General features: G+C 39.2%; 1 protein-coding gene across 2 annotated transcripts in view; it reads left to right on the plus strand.

The window, feature by feature from the left end:
* JMY (junction mediating and regulatory protein, p53 cofactor) overlaps window positions 1–22,028 on the plus strand; it is a 155,300-nt gene that overhangs the window by 125,729 nt on the left and 7,543 nt on the right. For both annotated transcript variants that reach the window (XM_030566549.1, XM_030566550.1), the window contains 3 exons: window positions 6,965–7,060; window positions 9,092–9,644; window positions 17,982–18,292. In XM_030566549.1, coding sequence (XP_030422409.1) covers window positions 6,965–7,060; window positions 9,092–9,644; window positions 17,982–18,289 — 957 coding nt within the window. In that variant the 3' untranslated portion in view covers window positions 18,290–18,292. The remainder of the gene's footprint in view (window positions 1–6,964; window positions 7,061–9,091; window positions 9,645–17,981; window positions 18,293–22,028) is intronic.

A 22,028-nucleotide genomic window follows, 5' to 3' on the forward strand; every position in this document is an offset into this window, starting at 1 on the left:
AAAGCATACGAAAGATTTCTTTCATATTTAAACTGCCAGTGAATCTTGTCTTGTACTATGTAGCTACATTAGGGTTTGCGGCTGTATTTAAGTTGGGCACCAAATGCAGTTAGTCAAAGGCTGTTTATAACACGGTATCCATCCCTGATACTTGTCCTTCAGAAACCCATCTAGAGCTGGCAGGGAGTGGTGCTATCTGAACAATAGCTTTCCACCATGAATTACAGCCATGCCACACACAACTGAACCTAATGTGGGTAGGTGAATCCACTTGCTTACAGACTTTGTCAAAATTATATTTCAGTCGCATTGGCATGTTCACAGTTACCAGCCTCCATAGCAATGTGTAACTGGACATTGAGAATCCTGGGTAACTATCTCATACTGTCTCAGCAACAGATGGTAGGGATGAAATTATAGGGACTTTCCGAAAAGTCACTTTCTACCAAGTATTAAATAAAGCAATATGTAGTCCCAGAATCTCTCATCTGTATACTTCATGGCATTTTTCCCCTCTCGCCCCCATCACAGAGGCCGTATTAGCTGTTTAAATTGCCATATTTCTCACACAGTTCCGGTTAGATGGGGTGATTTTTCCGAATTCCTTGTGGGTCTTGGACACTTGTTTATATTTAAATATTTATATTTAGTAACAATACTTGGGACAGAGATGCACCACAATCCAAATAGTCTCTTCACTGTCAAACTTTGATTAAAGTGGTAAAGTGGACACATTTTATATCGAACATGTATGATAAACTTGTCCTGAGATCATGTTTCATAATTAGCATCATGAAAGGGCTACATGTGAAATATCACATATGAATTTATATAACCTTTCAAGAAAATGCAAAAATATTAAATTTCACTCTGACAGTAAAAATTGATAGTTTAGTTCAGCTTTTTCTATAAAGAAAAGGATTCTGGTATGTCAAGTAAATTAATTTACTGTTTTATTCATCATATCCTGACATACAAGGAAAACTGATTTCAGTATCTCTTGAAAATTACAGTAAGCTTTAAAGAGCTTAACCATGTTGCCATCTCACATCATTTTATCACAAGTTTCTCACTACTTACTGTTCTTTTCCATAAATCCTTAGCTACTAGAGTCAGTGATTATGCGAGAATTTCTGCATTCACATCACAATCCATCTGGTCCACAAACACTTTCTGAGGTTGATGGTAGGAAACCATTATGACAATACAGGGTTCTACCATTTGGACTGTCAGCAGCTCCCAGGATATTCACAAAGTGCCTAACTGTCATAGCAGCCTACCTCAGAAAAATGGGTACCCAGGTATTCCCGTACTTGGATCACTGGGTAAATTTGGGAGACATCACAAAAAGTGGAGGAAAACGGTCAACATATCCTTCAATTATTCTGTCATCTGGACCTATTAATAAAAAAAAAAAAGTCTGTATTGATCTTCTCTCAGAGAATAGAATTCACCGGAATTGTATTAGACTCCACCATAGTTAGCTCCAGAAACGTTCTAAACAATGGTCCAGTTATATAATCTCTCCCACCGTGCTTCCCAAGCCTACCAACTGACTTCTGTCAGAATGTGCGTCAGGTGACTAGGCCTCATGGCATCACGCATCTTTGTCTCCCATCTGAGAAATGTGCAGAGCTGATTGGGATCAATATACTGACCAAGCAAACCTCACCTGCATGTGTTAGTATACATCCCAACCAAGGTCCTCCAGTTCTGTGCTGGACTGGGGAGCCCACATTGGCAGATTAACAGTTGAGTGAGTTTGGTCTGCTTGGGACGAGTTCCTCCACATAAACATACAGTAGTTAATGGCCATCTACAAACCTCTGAGGTTTTTCTTCAAGAAATAAAAGGCCTTGCTATTCAAGTATCAATGGACAACACAAGCACTATGTTTTATAAATATAAACAAGGAGCATGGGCTGTTTACACTGATACCACTTGGAAGCTGAAGCTAGTGCAAAATGTGGCTACGCACTTATTAGGTGGAGTTTTATGCTTTATGATATGAGTTGGATGCCAGTCAGTTTCTGGATGAAACTTATGCTGTAGTGTTAATTTACAATACCATAAAGAATGTATTCTGCCAGGTCTACATACCGAGTAAAATCGAAGAGATTTTCCAAATCAGCGCTACAACATCTGTCACCATCAAAATCTCAGATTCTTACTATTCATGATTACTTATTACACCTTAACAAATTAGGGCTTTGATTAAGCTCTCTGCAAATACCCTTAGGAGCCATCTCATCCCCTTGTACTTGGATCCTCAGTGTTCTCTCACCCAGTGGTAAAGAGATTTATGAAAGATTTAACAAAAGTTTTTCCTCCAGTAAAAGATCCTGTTACAGTTTGGGATTTAAATCTAGTTCTGTTAGGGCTTGTGTGCTCACGCTTCAAACCCTGGGTCATATGCTCTTTTCCATCTTGCATTTAGGCAACTTTCCTGGTGACAAGAACTTTGGATAGGGGAGTTGCATTGGTGGCAGGTCTTCCATACACAATTTCCCACAAGAACAAGGTTTCCATAAAATCACGCCCCAAGTTTCTATCTAAAGTGGCTTCAGAGTTTTATTTAAACCAGATCATTGAAGTTTTTTCAAAAGCCACATTCTGATAAAGGGTAACAGAGGTTACATTAATTAGAAAGTACTCTATGCACATCTATTTTGACAAACTAAAGACTTCAGAAAGTCTCCTATATTGGTTGTAGCTCATCGAGAAAGTCAAGGGTGACACTATCTCTGCACAAAGAATCTCCAGTTGGATCTCCCCGTGAGACTTTATCAGCTGGTTGGTAAAACCCCACCTGATAAAATAATTTCTCATTCAATAAGAGCTCAATTCACTCCAGTGTCTCTCTCAGGAACCTACTGTTTTGAGGCACTTGAGAAGTAACAATGTGACCTTCTGTCCACACATTCACTCAGCACTATGCCATTTCACAGGCTTGCGGAGATGATGCCGTCTTTGGTAGAACTGTGCTTCATTTTCTGTTTAACAGGTCACTGCTTGGGAGTCACCAACAGTTGAACATACAAATATAGATACAATATATCAGACAATCACTCGAAGAACCTGTTGCATGTATCATAACTGTGGTTACTTTTGAGATGTATAGTCCATACATATATTCCATAACCAGCCCTCCATTCCCACTACTGTAGAGTCTTTCATCATTGAGTCTGCTGGTGATGAGAGAATTGAGAGTGGTTGGAATGATCCCATCCCTTATGCCCTTGGTTTGGAAGCACAGTGACATGCAGGGCGCATGCACCATCCTAGTCTCCGGCTCAAGCGCATTGGGTTTGCACCCATCAGCAGTGGACTATATATGTATATATGAACAATACGTCTTGAAGAACCACAGTTTCTGTGCAGGTAAGTATCTGTTTTTCCTCCTCGGCTTTTCTATGATGCTCATGACTGTAGTATGAATACTTCATGACCATTAATGAATTTATCTTCACAAACCCCTGTGAGATCAGGGAATGAATTTCTGATGGGGAAATGGAGGTACAGAGGGATTAAAATGAAAAGTATTCTCTGAGTTTAGGTGCCCAATTTGAGGTGCGTAGCACCTGATTCTTCAGTGTTCTTAGCATTGTATAGCACTTCAGGCACAGCTCCTAGTGACTTCAGTTGCAATTATGAGTGCTTAGCACTTCTGCAAATCACACTTCAGCATATCAAGTTTGATACCCAGAAAATAAGGAACAGACAATCTGGGTATGTCTACACAGCAATTAGACATCCATGGCTGGCCCGTGCCAGTTGACTCAGATTCGCAGGGTTCGGACTACGGGGCTGTTTCATTGCAGCCCAAACTGTAGGACCCTGCGAGGTGGAATGGTACCAGAGATTGGGCTGCAGCCTGAGCCTGGAAGTCTGCACTGCAATGAAACAGCACAGGCAGCCCAAGTGAGCTGGCACAGGCCAGCCATGGGTTTTTCTTCACAGTGTAGACATAGCTTAGTGACTACCTGTGAAAAATGTGGTTTATGTGACTTATCTAGCATCACCCAGGAACTTCGTGACCGAGGCAGGGATATAATCCAAGTCAGCATTCAGCTGCCTTAACCATGACTGTTCTTTCTCTTCCTGCAGTCCCCTGCCTCAGTTTCCCTCTTCCTCTACAAGTGAGGCAGAGGGTCCTATCAATAGTCTTCCTCACTATATAACCCTGAGTCATTCCCAGAACATGTCTATCCTGTGCAATGAACAAGGCAAGGGCCTATGGAAAAAACAGTATGTGATCCTGTAATTAAAGACTGTATCATACTGCATAAGTAAAAGGGGGCTGAATCTTAATTCTAGCATATCTTAACTTTTGACTGTTTGACTTGTCAGCTTTAATGCTCTGTTAATGTAATTTTTGTATGTAATTTCCTCTGTGTTTAAAAAAGCAAACCAGAAAAAATCAAATGCCATTATGTGGCTTATATTGATGTCCACGTGGGTCGTCAGAGTGGGAACTTCTAGATCCATCACGCAGATCTCTGCCATTTGAGTTTCTGGAATAACTAAGAGCAGTAACAGGTTGTCATCCTCTATGTGGACACACTGGAGATGGATGAGAGACACTTTGCCAGAGGGTTTCCCAGACGTTGCTGACAGCAGAGGAGTGGTGAAGCTCAGTGATCTTGGGTTCTGTTCCAGGCTTTGGAATGAGTATTTTCTTGTGGGCACAAACACCTTTCTTTCTCTCTCTCACCTCATCTCACCCCAATCTTGATGCCTTCAGTCCTGGTCCCTCTAACCTGTCCCTGTCCTGTCTCTTTCCTGCATGGGGCTCCTTATCCTAGTCCCCTAGACCTTGCTGTCCCCGTCTGTCTCCACTCCTCACGGTTCTCCATTCTCAATCTCCCTGCCCAGCCAGTCCCAGTTCTCCTCTGCCCCCTAGCTCGTTGGCTGATCTCAGTGTCCTCTCCATCCTTGGACAACTGGCACTCAACCCCTCATCCTCATTTCCGCCATTGGCTCCAGACTCCTTCCTCCCACCAAATCTCAATGACAGTTTCTGTTCCTGTCACTTCCTCCCTCTCTTCTCCATTCCATTTTGATCCTTTGTATTTCTTCCTCTCCCTCACCTCCAGTCAGGCTCTTGTCTCCTGTGAATTCAAGTCAGGTGGCTTCCTCCTCCATGCTGTGTGGGTATTAGACAAGGGCCATTATTGAGAGTACAGTTGAGAGAAGTCCTCTTGTTGTCATTTTTGCTGCCCAGCCCCTCTCCAGCGGAGAATAGCAGCAGTTGCAAGGAAGGTCTAGCTCTGCCCCTGTAATTCTGGTGCAGTATGCTCCGTGCAGATGGTGTATGCACAGTCTGGTCAGTACTAAGAACTGAGAGGCTCAAGCATGCTTGGTGAGGATGGAATATTCAGGGAGTTTAGCTACTAAAATCTAAATCTCTAGAATTTGTGCAGTTTGTTTTCATAGACTTATAACTTGGCCAAATTTGGATGGATTTTCTCCAGGAGGGCAAAAGGCATATCTCTCACACAATCCCTGCCAAATTTCAGGTATCCACTCCAAAGCCTGCCACTAACACTTTTCATAGACAAAGTTGTCAGAATCTTTTAACATTAATATTATTTTGCCCTTGTCTAGTTCTCAGAAATCACTAAACCGTTCTGACTAAAACACCAAAAAAATCAGCATGAAGTAGATACTTAATATGGAAAACTTCAGCACAAATGGTAAAAGTTTGGCAAAGTTTTTTATAAATATCTGAAAACAAGGTCTTTTAATGGGAAGTATTGGCCAACCTTCAAACAGGCAGTGCCACCAGTTCCACTTGTAATATTTGTATGAATTAATTGGTATTTCTGTTTGTACTTGTGTTGTCTTTTGGCAGTCACATATTGAGGGATAGCATCTTGGGGTTGGGATTGAGGGAGTTAAACTGCTTCCTCTCATACAAAATTTTGTAATATGTATCTTCACATTGCCAAAGCAAATACTTTTATTGGGGAGGGGGGAGGAGAACGGGACCAAACCTACTTTCTCTAATTTGACTGCAAATGGGTTTTAAAAGAATTCTTTTACACCAGAAAAAGTGAACCATTAAATTGATTCACTTTTCACAATTGTATAGACTGGCATTTTAATGTGTAGACTGGGCATGTATCAACGTAACTAATAGTTTTCTGTTTGCTCATCATTTTTCTTAAGCACCTAAATTCAGTTCTAAACATATGAAAGCAGGGGACCAATAGTACCAATCTGAGCTAAGGATGACATTGGCAATGCTGTGCAGTCTTTCCCACACTTCTGTTAATGTATTTCAGCCAGCATTTGCACTCCTTTTCTAGTAGTGGACATCTAGAGCCAAAGAATGTGTTTTGCTGAATTTTGTTGGCAAATTAAGAATATTTATTTTTAGATCATTTTTGTATCAGCATAAATTGAGAATAAATTTGAAACCTGAGGTCTCATTAGGGAGCCTTTAAATCCATTTAATCTTCCAACTGCACTAATTCCTTACAGGGAACCTGTTTTATAGTCAAAACATGAAATCCAAAGCACACTTGATTTTTTTAAGCAATTCCTTTTTTAGTTAAGTTTAATTACTTAATAACATAGGATCTTCCAAACTGGATCGAACAGTGGCCCATTGAGTCCTATATGTTATCTCTGACAGTGACTAATATTGGCTGCTTCAGAGAGAGAAAATCTGCAGTAAGCAGTTATGGGGTAACTAGTCCCCAGGGGAGCATACTTCTAGCTCCCAAAAGTTAAAGGTTGGTTTATGCCCTGAAGTTTGAGAGTTTATACACCTTTCAAAATTCTTGTTTAGTTTACCTTTATAACTCAGGATATTCTTGTTATTCATATACATATCTAATCTTGATAAGAGTAGAATCCTGATAAGCTCTTGACCTCAACAATACCTTGAATTGGAAATTCTTATGATGAATGTTGTTCTGTACATAGTAAGTGATGTGTTTTTGATGTCCTTTCTTAGAAGCAAGATCAGCTGCAAGATGAAGAGGAAAGAAAGAGCTCCTGGGTTAGTCAGGAGCGACAGAAAACACTGGACAGACTTCGCACGTTTAAACAGGTAACAGAAGTAATGACCACTTTTCACCATCATGTGGCATTTATTCATAAAAATACGCTTCCGTTATATTCTGGTAATATCCTGAGAGAGAGATCTGTTCTTCTTTAAATACTTAAAGGATTCATTTTGGGAATAGGTGTTAAAATTCCCATACTCTAAGACTTAAGAGGAAATAAGGTACAGCGTTAGATAAAGTTCTTTGAATGTATTGCAGCATAGTTCTGTGCTTAACCTCCATCTTCGCAGTTTCTCTTCTTAGTTATTTAATATTTACAGGAAAATAATCAGGAACTGAAGCTTGGTCTTTCCTTATAGATATAATCCAGGTGCTGTTTTACACATGTATTGGATCATGTGACCTGTTATTTGTATTACCATAGTTCCTAAAAGTCCTTGTCTCACACTTTACAGCGCTGCAACTGGGGTGTGAAAAAACACCCCCCCTGAGCACTGCAAGATACAGCGCTGTAAAGCGTCAGTGTAATCAGGGCAGCAGCGCTGGGAGCACGGCACGCTACACCCATAAGGGTTTACATGCAGCGCTGGGAGAGCTCTCTCCCAGCGCTGCCGCTCTGACTACACTCACACTTCAAAGCGCTGCCGCGGCAGCGCTCCGAAATTCCAAATGTAGCCATACCTTCAGAGTTTACAGCCTAATACCAGACAACAGACAACAGATGGATGCTGACGAGAATACAAGGAAATATATCTGTTAGTCTATAAGGTGCCACAGACTCTTTGCTACTTTTACAGATCCAGACTAACACGGCTACCCCTCTGATACTATTATTAGCGAGAAATCTTGTTTAGTAGTGATATAAAACTGAAGCTTTCCACCTGAATTGCTTGCAAGGCTGCTAGAAACTTACAGCTTCTATATACTAGTAAATTCACACATTGAAACAATAGGATATTAATCAAGTAATTAATGGCTACATTATGTATAGTATATCCATATGGATAGGATCTATGTAGCTTTGTAAAATTTTTATGTTTTAAGTCATCTGTGGTAATTTTAAAAAAAATACGCATTGGGCCCAGTTTTCAAAAGCAGCCTTTAATTTCACCTTCAGCAGTTTGTATGAACAGTTGCAATTTGCAAGGACACAAACTAGGGGGGCAAATGTAAGAAGCCAGATTAAGACCACTTTGAAAGCTCATCTTTGACAAAAAATTCTAGTATTTGGAGTACCAGTAGAAGAGAACTATTGAAAACTGTTGAAGATTTTCTTGTTGTCTGAGTAAGTAGTACAATGCTGCATCTGAGACCAGCTCATCGGACCTGATGGCCTGAACATGCTCCAGTGCAACTCATTGGCCTATTTTATGGGGGGGAGAAGGAAGATTGTATTTTTTTTATTATTCAGGAACCATTAATTTAGATGAAGAGCTTGGTTCTTGGAGAAGTATGATGTCTGTCCATTTGCATCCCTGAGTTGATTTAATCACAAAGATTGAGTTGACCAAGACCTCGCAGTGAGACTAGATCACCCTTGATTTAGAACGTAGGATCTTTCTGCCATTCCGGTCTTTGGTGTAACCAGTAGTTACATAAAGAGGAGAGAAGATGACTGGGATAATCCCAGTGGTGCAGCATTTATAAACTTTTGAGGAATGTGCTTGTCTATCACCACCTGGTATGAGTTAGGGGAGGAGAAGGTGGAAGCTTGCAATATGTGGAAGTCATAATCTGGGAATGATGGATTTACATGTTTGCAAAACTTTAAACTATGACATGGGGTGTGTGTGTGTGTGTGTGTGTGTGTGTGTGTGTGTGTGCGCACACACACACACACGGTACACCACTGTACTGCCATATGCTGGCACATTTTATTGAAATGTGTTTTTGAAAATGTACTGCAGCGCAAGAGGCCTCCTATGTAATTCCAGTGCTATACAACAGCTAAGAACAAAAATATTAAAGTGAGTTTCCTTGTCACAAAGGCAAAATCATCTGATCACATGTTCTTTAGTTTCTAGTATAGTATATTGCATACACTTACCTAATTTTAAATAACTGTTTCCATTTAGCGGTACCCTGGGCAAGTAATACTTAAATCAACCAGACTGCGACTGGCTCATGCAAGAAGTAGTAGTATACCCAGCTCAGTGCCCTGTGTAGATCAACCTCAATCTCTACCAGTAACCACGCAGATCCAAAAGAAAACTGAGGAGGTGGAATCAGGAAAAGTAATCCAGCCTTTCCAAACCCAGGAGCCCAGAAGCTTAGAACAACTTGAAGATAGTTCGTTACCTCCCAGTGGCATTACCTCTGAACTGTCTCATCATACTACTCCTCCTCTTCTTCCCAGTAATGAGCTTCAACCAGATACTGTTACTGTAGTTCCACTTCCGCCTCCTTTGCCGCCGCTGCCGCCACCACCGCCGCCACCTCTGCCTATCAAGGAAGACTCTACTGAACCTTTAGAGAAAAGTGACAGCCCTGTTAAACAGGAGAGTGAGGATACAGGAGTCCCACAGTCTACCACTGTCCCATCAGCACATCTTTTTGATAGCAGTCAGTTAGTCAGTGCCAAGAAGAAACTTAAGAAGACAGATCTAGAGGGTTTACAAAGGAGGAGAGGTAATATTTCTGTTTATATTTATTTAAACATAATTAACTGCTAAAGAATGTACTTGTCATTTTGTTTCCTCCTTTTTTGATTGCTGTGTAGAAAAGGGTATGTTGGATTTTATGTATAATTAGCAATGCAACACTTGTTCTAATGCCCTCAACTGAAAAGTTTGGTGATCTCATGTGGTGGGAATTTGTACTGTAGTGTATGCTGTTGATTCAGTTATATATAACTCCACATAAACTACAAATTGCACTTCATGATGCAGTTTTTCAGTTGACAGACATTACATAACAGACGTCTTTAGATCAAATATGGGTGCAAAAACTTATACTGTATACAAAAATGAAATGAATTGCAGTATTTACCTTATCTGTCTCACCCTGCCACCTCTGTGTATCCTTTTTCTTTCCACCAACCCAGTTGGTGTTGGCAGCTTTGAATAAACCACCACAGATTGCTAGTTAGAAATTAAATAAACATTGAGACATAGGTGATCAATTTTAAAATTTTAGTACTTAATTTTCATTGTTTCCTCTGGGAAGCATGGGAAAATGGTCTTTCCATACCAACTTAGGATGGAATCCTTGCTCCAAGAAGTCAGTAGCAATCTTCCCATTGACTTAAATAGAGCCAGGATTTCACACTTTGTACTTTTCATTTAGCAAAGTTTGTTTTCTAAAGTATCTACCTGTTTGGCTGTGTGCCAGTACTGTGATTTTATTAACCTTAACTAAAAGTGTGCTGAGTAGTAGTCGGACATAAGTGAAGCTCCTTTTGTGCCTCATGAACAGAGCTATGGTAGTGACTCCATGGAGCCTTTATTTGCAATACTTATTGTTAATCACCTAACTCCTTCAAAAAAAAAAAAAATTTTTTTTTTCTTTTGAAATGTCTTGTGGCGAATGAGACCACAGGATATTTTTAGTCTGAAGTAGATTCAACAGTCTATTTTTTTAAACCCATGACAAACATTTTTGTTTTCAAAAAGTGTTGTCCAAATTTGTCCATGACCCAAATCTGTAAAGTTCAAACAGATTGTAAATTAAGTCTGAATGAAACTTAAGCATTTGACCAGCTTATAAATTTTGGGTACAAATCTTTAATTATCTTCATTGTCAAAATTCCGTAGTGTTGCAAGAACTTTTAAATCTCCCGAGACACAAAGGTGTTGTCAGGTATCTGACATCATGGGCATGTCAGCACAGACTCTTCTTGAGGTTGATCGGTGTGTGGCAAAGGTGAATGTTACTGATATATTGATGCTCCTAACTTCTTATACCATCCACAAAAGAATTCTCTACTATTGTAAGCTCACAAAGGCTCTGATCCTGCAAGGATGTCTGTGTGTGGAAACCCATGCAGCTGGGCAGCTTTCTATTGAAGTCAGCTGTGCCCCAGAGCTCTGCCTACATGAAACTCCATGCTTGATTGGGGTCTAATATACCCATGTGTTTCTAGGTGGTATGATCCTTACTCTCTAGAATTCTGTTTTACATTGATTTTAGGGATTGCAAAATCTGTGTGAAATGAAGAGTATAATTATGTTTGTTTAGTATTAATATGGATTACACTAATGCCTCAGCAGTTAATTCTGTGAGTTTCTGTAACTTTGTCTGTTTTTAACTTCCTTTTGGATTTTTCCAAAAACGTCTTTTGGCCTGAAATTCCTAGTGGTCGGTCTGAAAGGAAACTTTTGGGACAATTGAAGTATATTAGTCCAGCTTAAAGCAGTTTTTTCAGTGTTTGGAAAATGTCCTCAACATTTTGATGCATTTAAACTGCTTGGCACACAAAGGTACAACAAATGTGTGTGTATATATAGGATCATTTCTCTTAAGTTAGGTTTAAATATATTTCAGCTACTTTTGGTCAAACTCCAGGAGCATTATTGGGTCTTGTAAGACACTCATGGCCAGATTTAGGGGCAAGTGATCGCCTGGGGTACCAGGCTCAGGGTGCTATTTTTGTTGTTAGTGATAAAAGGAAAAATAGAATGTAAAATGTTTCAGGTATTCTGTATGTGGATTTGTTTTTCACTAACCTCCTAGAATGTTCTGGACCTTTTTAGAATCTTGTGGAACCTTGCAGACTTCCTGAGTGACATTTTCCTTCAACCACCTAGAATGTTGTCAGTTGTGCCCTTGTGGGTAAATACGTGGAGGGGAGGATGCTGAAGATACTCCTCACCGGGGGTGCCATTCGATCTAGGCCAACCCTGAAAACACTTACAGGTGTCACTCGGTGAAAAATATGAGAGTTGATAGAACTTGTAACCACTGTCAGTTCTTCACTAAGAGAAGTGCAGCAGTTAACAATATATGCACCGTAGGACTTATTAGTTATAAATTCTGCTTCTAGCCCTCTCTTGATGAACTCAGTTGCTGAGTACTGTGCACAAGTGTGGACAAGAAGCTACCATACTCCATTTGTGGATAGGCAGCTGAATCAGACCATGCAAATCATCATGGGAACTTTAAAATCAGCACCTCTCCTGTAGCTTTCAGTATTAGCAAACTTCAAACCTTCAACCACTGAGATAGAGCTGCAGTACAAGAACCTAATTGTGCCAAAGGCAACCCAGAACTTCCCATCCAGCCAGGTTATGGATAACATACCCCAACAACACCTGAAATTGCCAAAACCACTATGGATCACATCTCATGTCTCTGGCCAGGGAATGGCAAAGTGACTGGACCACATTTACCATTCCAAACAAGTACATTATTACTGACTCAGCAAGCCACCCTCCCATTTCAACCATCCACACAGACTTTAGATCACACTGAACTGCACCTGAACAATCATTAAAGGTGCAGCTATCATAGAATCATAATATCAGGATTAGAAGGGACCTCAGGAGGTCATCTAGTCCAACCCCCTGCTCAAAGCAAGACCAATCCCCAACTAAATCATCCCAGACAGGGCTTTGTCAAGCCTGACCTTAAAAACCCCCTAAGGAAGGAGATTCTACCACCTCCCTAGGCAGTCCATTCCAGTGCTTCACCACCCTCCTAGTGAAAAAGTTTTTCCTAATATCCAACCTAAACCTCCCCCACTGCAACTTGAGACCATTACTCCTTGTTCAGTCATCTGGTACCACTGAGAACAGTCTAGATCCATCCTCTTTGGAACCCCCTTTCAGGTAGCTGAAACTAGCTATCAAATTCCCCCTCATTCTTCTCTTCTGCAGACTAAACAATCCCAGTTCCCTCAGCCTCTCCTCATAGGGCAATGTGCTCCAGCCCCCTAATCAGTTTTGTTGCCCTCTGCTGCACTCTTTCCAATTTTTCCACAACTTTCTTTTAGTGTGGGGCCCAAAACTGGGCACAATACTCCCGATGAGGCCTCACCAGTGTCGAATAGAGGGGAATGATTATGTCCCTCCATCTGCTGGTAATGCCCCTACTTAAACAGCCCAAAATGCCATTATCCTTCTTGGCAACAAGGACACATTGTTGACTCATATCCAGCTTCTCATCCACTGTAACCTCTAGATCCTTTTCTGCAGAACTGCTTCCTAGCCATTCAGTCCCTAGTCTGTAGCAGTGCATGGGATTCTTCCATCCTAAGTACAGGAGTCTGCACTTGTCCTTGTTGAACCTCATCAGGTTTCTTTTGGCCCAATCCTCTAATTTGTCTAGGTCCCTCTGTATCCTATCTCTACCCTCCAGCATATCTACCACTCCTCCCAGTTTAGTGTAATCTGCAAACTTGCTGAGAGTGCAGTCCACGCCATCCTCCAGATCATTAATGAAGATATTGAACAAAACCGGCCCCAGAACCAACCCTTGAGGCACTCCGCTTGAAACCGGCTGCCAAATAGACATGGAGCCGTTGATCACTATCCGTTGAGCCCGACGATCTAGCCAGCTTTCTAACCACCTTATAGTCCTTTCATCCAGCCCATACTTCTTTAATTTGCGGGCAAGAATACTGTGGGAGACCATAACAAAAGCTTTGCTAAAGTCAAGGAATAACACATCCACTGCTTTCCCCTCATCCACAGACCCAGTTATCTCGTCATAGAAGGCAATTAGGTTAGTCAGGCAGGACTTGCCCTGGTGAATCCATGCTGACTGTTCCTGATCACTTTCCTCTCCTCTAAGTGCTTCAGAATTGATTCCCTGAGGACCTGCTCCATGATTTTTCCAGGGATTGAGGTGAGGCTGACTGGCCTGTTGTTCCCCGGATCCTTCTCCTTCCCTTTTTTAAAGATGGGTACTACATTGGCCTTTTTCCAGTCATCCAGGACCTCCCCCGATCGCCATGAGTTTTCAAAGATAATGGCCAATGGCTCTGCACCCACATCCGCCAACTCCTTTAGCACCCTCAGATGCGACGCATCCGGCCCCATGGACTTGTGCTCGTCCAGTTTTTCTAAATAGTCCCGAACCACTTCTTTCTCCACAGAGGGCTGGTCACCTTCTCCCCATACTGTGCTGCCCAGTGCAGCAGTCTGGGAGCTGACCTTGTTTGTGAAGACAGAGGCAAAAAAATCACTGATTACATTAGCTTTTTCCACATCCTTTGTCACTAGGCTTCCTCCCTCATTCAGTAAGGGGCCCACACTTCCCTTGACTTTTTTCTTGTTGCTAACATACCTGAAGAAACCCTTCTTGTTATTCTTAACATCTCTTGCTAGCTGCAACTCCAAGTGTGATTTGGCCTTCCTGATTTCACTCCTGCATGCCTGAACAATATTTTTATACTCCTCCCTGGTTATTTGTCCAGTCTTCCACTTCTTGTAAGCTGCTTCTTTGCGTTTAAGATCAGCAAGGATTTCACTGTTATGCCAAGGTGGTCGCCTGCCATATTTACTATTCTTTCTACACATTGGGATGTTTTTTTCCTGCAACCTCAGTAAGGATCCTTTAGAATACAACCAGCTCTCCTGGACACCTTTCCCCCTCCATATTATTCTCTCAGGGGATCCTGCCCATCAGTTCCCTAAGGGAGTCAGAGTCCACTTTTCTGAAGTCCAGGGTCCGTATTCTGCTGCTATCCTTGATGCACAAGTGGAAAACCAAAGACTCCCCTTTTTGTGACTGCAGAGAGACCATCCAAACCTTGAACACATCATAAGCAGATCAGACAACGAGCTTAGAATGTACCCTTATGTGTTTGTCTTTACAAAAATCTGAGCTAGCTTGACCAAATTTGGGCAGATTTTCACAGAGGAGGAGGGACTTCAAAAGGCATATCTCTGACACAAAGCCCAAGGCCCTGCTCCAAAGCATAGCGATGCTAGACTTTTCTTACAAAAAGCTCACTAGGTTTTGTTTTTTTCCATGGACAAAAAACATTTTCCCTCAGTCTTGTTCTCAGAAACACCTAAACCATTTTAGGTGAAATTTTCCATAGAAATTTTGCTTGCAGCAGACACCCGATACGGAAATTATCAACCCAAATGCTTGGTTTAGTAAAGTAAGCAACTGAAAACAGAACCTAATAATGGAAAGCATCAGGCAACATTAATAATAGGGGCTACCAGTCCCATCTTTAATTGCATGTCAGTCACAATTAACTCAAAACAAATTAACTCTCTTAAAAAATCAATCATGATTAATCACTGTTCTAATCATACTGTTAAACAATAATATCAATTTAAATGTATTATAAATATTTTGGATGTCTTTCTGTATTTTCAAATATATTGATTTAAATTACAACACAGAATAAAAATGTACAGTGCTCACTTTATATTATTATTTTTATTACAAATATTTGCTGTATAAAAAGATAAACCAGAGAAATAGTATTTTTCAGTTCCCCTCATACAACTACTGTAGTGTAATCTCTATCAGGAAAATGCAACTTAGGTTTGTTTTTTAGTGTGGTTATGTTAAAAAAAAAAAATCTATGTAAAACTTTAGAGCCTACAAGTCCACTCAATCCTACTTCTTTCTCAGTCTCTAAGACAAATGAGTTTGTTTACAGTTACGGAAGATAATGCTGTTGTAGCTGCCATTGCAAGGTATTTACGTGCCAGACATGCTAATCATTCACATGTCCCTTCGTGCTTCGGCCACTATTTCAAAGGACATGCTTCCATGCTGATGACAGTGGTTTAAAAAAAAATTGCATTAATTCAATTTGTGACTGAATTCCTTGGGGGAGAATTGTATGTCTCCTGCTCCATGGTTTTACCCACATTCTGCTATATATTTTGTGTTATGGTAGTCTCGAAAGATGACCCAGGATATGTTGTTAGAGTTAAGAACATTTTCATTGTAGATTTGACAAAACGCAAAGAAGGTACCAGTATGAGATTTCTAAAGATAGCTATAGCACTGGACCCAAGGTTTAAGAATCTGAAGTGCCTTCCAAAATCAGAGCAGGATGAGGCGTGGAACATGCTATCAGAAGTCTTAAAAGAGCAACACTCCGATTCAGAAACTACAGAACTCAAACCACCAAAAAAAGAAAATGTTCTGTTGGTGGCATCTGACTCAGATGATGAAAATGAACGTGTGTTGGTCCACACTGCTTTGGATCATTATTGAGCAGAACCTTTCATCAGCATGGAAACGTCCTCTGGAATAGTGGTTGAAGCATGAAGGGGCATACAAATGTTTAGCATACCTGGCACGTAAATACCTTGCAATGCTGGCTACAACAGTGCCATGGGAATGTCTGTTCTCACTTTCAGGTAATATTGTAAATAACAAGCTGGCAGCATTATCTTCCGTAAATGTAAACAAACTTGTTTGTCTTAGCAATTGGTTGAACAAGAAGGAGGACTGAGCGGACTTGTAGGTGCTAAAGTTTTATTTTTGAGTTAAATTATGTAAATTGCACTTTCACAATGAGATTGCTCTACAGTAGTTGTATGAGGTGAATTAATAACTATTTCTTTGGTTTATCTCTTTTACAATGCAATTATTTGTAATAGAAAGATGAAGTTAGCATTGTACGCTGTACTGTGTTGTAATTTAAATCAGTATATTTGAAAATGTAGAAAACATCAAAAAATATTTAAATAAATGGTATGCTATTAATAGTGCAATTAAGACTGCGATTAATTGCGATTATTTTTTAATCTCTTGATAAATCAGAATTTTTCAATTGTTTTCCAGCCCTAATAATAATAAAAACATAAAAACAAATTGCACACATTACATTGTGTAATATAATATAAAAACTATAAATCTACCCTCTCCTCTCCAAGAATATCTTTGACTTCTGCATATACACTCTCCCCACTAATCCATCTCCCATTGGATTTATTTAACATTCCAAACTTCTGAGTAGCTTCTTAGAGCTGAGTATAATGTTGATTTGCCAGAGAAACTTCATCTCTCACTTCCAAATGTGAGGCCCCATCACAGCAAATATATCAATAAATAAAAATGCTTGTCCCAACTCAGGATTGTTGATATCCACAAATGGATAACAAAGGATGTCATAAAAATGTATTCCACAATACACTTAGGAGAATTGGGGAGAGTTTTTCAGCTATGGATAAATGTTTCACTTTGGGTATGTGTTATGTTGGTACATAGCTAGTTCCCATTGTTGTATTGAAAATACTATGCTGGGTTTTTTTGTTTTTTTGACACACACTAATCCTGGCCTCCACCTAATTTGTAGATCTGCAAAGCCAGAATCCAGTTGAAATACCATGTTTGTTCCACAGGGGAGTAAAGCTGCAGGTTGACTGTAAAAGGCCTTTACTCTGTGCCTTAACATAGCTAAATTACTGCTCTGCTTGCTTTAATTACAGGGGAGGGGGCATTTGAGAAGGCTGGGATTAGTACTGTGAAAATCCACTGGCCAAAACCTCTGCATATCAGATTGAAGGAGAGGGAAATACATGCTGTTGCAGCTGACCACATCTGCTAGTTCTGGATGGCTTGTAGTAGAAGTCATGCAGTGGATACAAACTAGCTACCTCAGGCATGTCCTGAGAATTCAGTTTCTCCTCTGGTGCTTGCATTACACAGAGTATGCAGTCCAGTCAGTTAAGTTGTGTGCTCACTATCAGAGTTTCAGCCACAGGAAAAAGACATCATAATGTATTTTGATTTTGTAACTGATTGTTGTCTTGCAAGCAGGAAAACTTATCTGCCAAAGTAGCCATACTGTATACCATATGCTGATGTTATTTGGTTTTCAGAAGTCATATTATAGTGTTCACAGTACAAATATAATTTCTTCTTGCCAGTAAATAAAAAGATAAAAACACCATTAGAAAGTTAACACTTACCAACTGTTTTTCCTCTATTTAGGATGCAAAATTGCTGTGGTAACTACCCTTTGTCATATAGGACATAAAAATAAAGATGCTGAAAAGTGTAAATATATTAAATTTAATACTAACGCGGTCTTTTGATTTGCTGCAGTGAGTTCCCCAATGGATGAGGTGCTGGCTTCCTTGAAGCGTGGTAGTTTTCACCTAAGAAAAGTTGAGCAGAGAAATCTCCCTCCTTTCCCTGATGAAGATGACAGCAATAACATCTTGGCACAGATAAGAAAAGGGGTGAAACTGAAGAAGGTGCAGAAAGATGTTCTGAGAGAGTCTTTTACAATTCTGCCTGACACTGACCCTTTAACACGTAGCATCCATGAAGCACTGCGAAGAATTAAGGAGGCATCACCTGAATCAGAAGATGAAGAGGAGAGTTTGACTTGCACAGACTGGGAAAATTAACCTGTAAATTTCCTATATTTTTAAAAATTAAATTTTATTTTGTTGACACTTTTTTTTAGGAATACCTGCTAAGCTTGGGCTAGAAAGTCTAGGAGACTTAGGTGTGTGCCTAAATCATGCAGTATACATAAACTAGTAAAAATGTGCATATCTAATCTGAACCAATGGCATATCAAAGGGAGTTAATTAAACTTATAAGGGAAACATATTTCTGGACTGTTGCCAGACATTTTTTTGGTAAGCATTTTTTTGCTAAACCAGTGAGAGAAATTGTCCTCACAAAAAACCCAAACCTCAGTATATTGACCAGACTGTACCTTATAAGATTGAAAAGGGCTTTCAGAAATAATAATGCAACAAAATCACTCTTGAATATACCCCTACATTTACTAATGTCAAATGTTTTCTAATTGCTTCTGATGTGTAAAAATCCAGTGTATTTCCCACTTGAAGCTAAATAATACAAGTCAAAGAAGATTAGATCTGACTACTAAGCATATTGAAATCTTGTTGGCTACCCTGTCTGTCTGGTTTCTTGGTGGCTGGCTTTTTGATAGCTTTCTTTCAGATTTGTGAAGGGTCTGATTAGATTTCTAAATCATAAACAGTAAATATGCCAGTATAATTTACACCTGTGCTATTCATAAAATACCCCACAAATTTCCAGGCATTGTAGTTAGATGTGATACAAGAACAGAACTTAGACTTAAGATAGCTAGTTTTAGTGAGTTCAGAACAATGCAGAAATAGCCAAGGAATTTTAATTTTCAAGATTGTGGTGGTAGTCAAAAAGAGACATTCTTCTGTGCTACTCCTATGAACTGGACTGACAGAGTGCTGTTTTTCTGTAGCAAGTCTGCTGTTAGAACATGGCCATATTTAAATATAAATAAAGGATTCAAATAAATATATTTATAAGTAAATAAAAATGTAAATCTAGATCGAGGAGAAAGCCACAAGGATCTCTAAAGAACTTATTTCAAAAACTTTCTTAGAAATGGACTCTCACAAGGTGTATAGTGAGTTAAAGGGAATAAATAATAAATTTTGCATTCAAACCACATATAGTGGTAGTAGAAGAAACCCCATTTGTATGTTAATAATTAAGCAGTAATGCACTCCAGGGATTGAGAGCTTTTGGGACACTGCCACAGCTGGGAAATGACATTTAGTGCAAGTACCACAGGTATTAAAAAGGGATGGTAGCCCAGCAAAACAAACAACCTGTAGTATTTTAATGTGGTTACAATCTTTACTAAATTAAAGCTATTAAATAAATTGTTATGCCAATTTAATATCCTATTCTAAATTTTAAAAAAGGAAAATAAACAGTTCTCCCCTCCATCCCCACTGGTAGATTAGTCACTAGAGAGCCATATCAATTGATCTATTTGATTTAGTTTTACTGTATTTCTCCTGATCCAGCTTTATTGCTAGGAAGTGTGAACCTGTCTTAAATCCGAAGGCGCAGATATGCTTGCATGCTGATGGAATGCACAGTCAAAAGCTGGTATGATCTGCAGGGCTTTCTGTCTCTCACTACAGTTGTTGATCACTCAAGAGCTGACGCCTTCCTCAAAACTATTATTAACTTCACGATTACAGGTTTGGGTCCCTCATGATTTCCGATGGCGATTGTTATAAAATCGAAGATGTGGGCTGAATTACTTTTTTAGCGTGTTCGTTCTTCTGTCACTCTTCCTAGACATTTGACCAAACCTATTTCAGTGATTTGGTTTTATGTAATAGTTTTGTAAACCTAATTGCGTCTTTTTGAATCTTTTTTCAGAGTAGCAGCCGTGTTAGTTTGTATCCACAAAAAGAACAGGAGTACCTGTGGCACCTTAGAGACTAACAAATCTATTTCAGCATGAGCTTTCGTGAGCTACAGCTCACTTCTTCAGATGCCTGTGCACAGATGCTGTAGCTCACGAAAGCTCATGCTGAAATTGATTTGTTAGTCTCTAAGGTGCCACAGGTGTACTCCTGTTCTTTTTTTGAATCTTGTTTTCCTCTTGGGAAGAATACTCTTTAATACCTCAGAATATTGTAAACTGCTTTCCTCAAAATCCTTCCCTTTTTTTTTAACCTGAGGTATTGATAGGGCACTAGTTGCCATTTTCTTTTGTAAGCTAACATTATGTGGGCCTTAAATATTCTAAGTAAATTGAAGGTGCTTAGAATCTTATGGAATTTGGACTGTGAGTTCCGCAGAGACTTATACACACATTGGCATTTGCATTCTACCCCCTCCACACTCTGTTACCATGAAAATACTTCAGTGAGATGTAATTGTAACTGACAGTTTTTGATAGAGTTGTAATGGTTTGTGTTTAAAAACAAACAAACCTTACAAAAACTAGGCTATGCTGAGGAATTGTATGAAATAATCTGATTTTAGAAGCATTAGACTGAAACATATGTAACACTATTCTGCTGAATTACTATTATTTTCACAGACATGACCCTACTTGGATTGAATGTATAAATTGATTTAACAGAATTAATTACCTAGTACTTTAAATAATGGTCTACTGCAGAAATTTCAGAGCATGTTTTCTAGTACAAGGCAATCAGTTTAATGGCAGGATCTGTTTAAAAGGATTTCATTGCTGATTAAAATTTCCTTTATAACTGCAGTCAGAGGATAAAACAATTTAAAAGAATTGCCCTAAGAAAAATTCGGTCTGTAATAAATTGGAATAAAATCTGAGCTGACTTGGTAGAAAGGTGTCCCTTTGATTGATCTTGGATACGTCTCTTCCCTATAATATAAGGAAGATGGTAAAATGGCTTGGTAAATGCTTTCTTTCCCTGAATACGGATAACTTAGTTATAACTCCAAATAGCAGTAAAGGTTTTGGGGGAAAAAAGTATAGAGGATGTGTAACAATTAGGGCTGTTCATTAATCACAGTTAACTCACGTGATTAACTCAAAAAACTTAATTGTGATTAATCACACGGTTAAACAATAGAATACCAATTGAAATTTATTAAATATTTTGGATGTTTTCTACATTTTCAAATATATTGATTTCAATTACAGCACAGAATACAAAGTGTACAGTGACCACTTTATATTTATTACAAATATTTGCGTTGTAAAAATGAAACAAAAGAAATAGTATTTTTCAATTTACATCATACTAGTACTGTAGAGCAATCTCTTTATCATGAAAGAGCAACTTACAAAGGTAGGGTTTTTTTTGTTTCATAACTGCACGCAAAACCAAAATAATATAAAACTTTAGAGCCTACAAGTAGTCCACCTAGTCCTACTTCTTGTTCAGCCAATTGCTAAGAGAAACAAGTTTGTTTACATTTATGGGAGATAATGCTGCCCACTTCTTAATTAAAATTTCACCTGGAAGTGAGAACAGGCATTTGCATGGCACTGTTATAGATGGCATTGCAAGATATTTACGTCAGATGCACTAAAGATTAATATGCCTCTTCATGCTTTGGCCATTGTTCCAGAGGACATGCTTCCACATTGATATGCTTGTTTAAAAAAAAAAAAAAATTTAAAAAAGTGTTAATTAAATTTGTGACTGAACTCCTGGGGAGAGAATTATATGTCTCCTGCTCCATGATTTTACTCGCATTCTGCCATATATTTCATGTTATAGCAGTCTCGGATGATAATCCCAGCACATGTTGTTCGTTTTAAAAACACTTTCACTGCAAATTTGACAAAATACAAAGAAGATATCAGTGTGAACTTTCTAAAGATAACTA

This window comes from Gopherus evgoodei, chromosome 6 (assembly GCF_007399415.2).
Source record: "Gopherus evgoodei ecotype Sinaloan lineage chromosome 6, rGopEvg1_v1.p, whole genome shotgun sequence".
Taxonomy (NCBI): domain Eukaryota; kingdom Metazoa; phylum Chordata; order Testudines; family Testudinidae; genus Gopherus; species Gopherus evgoodei.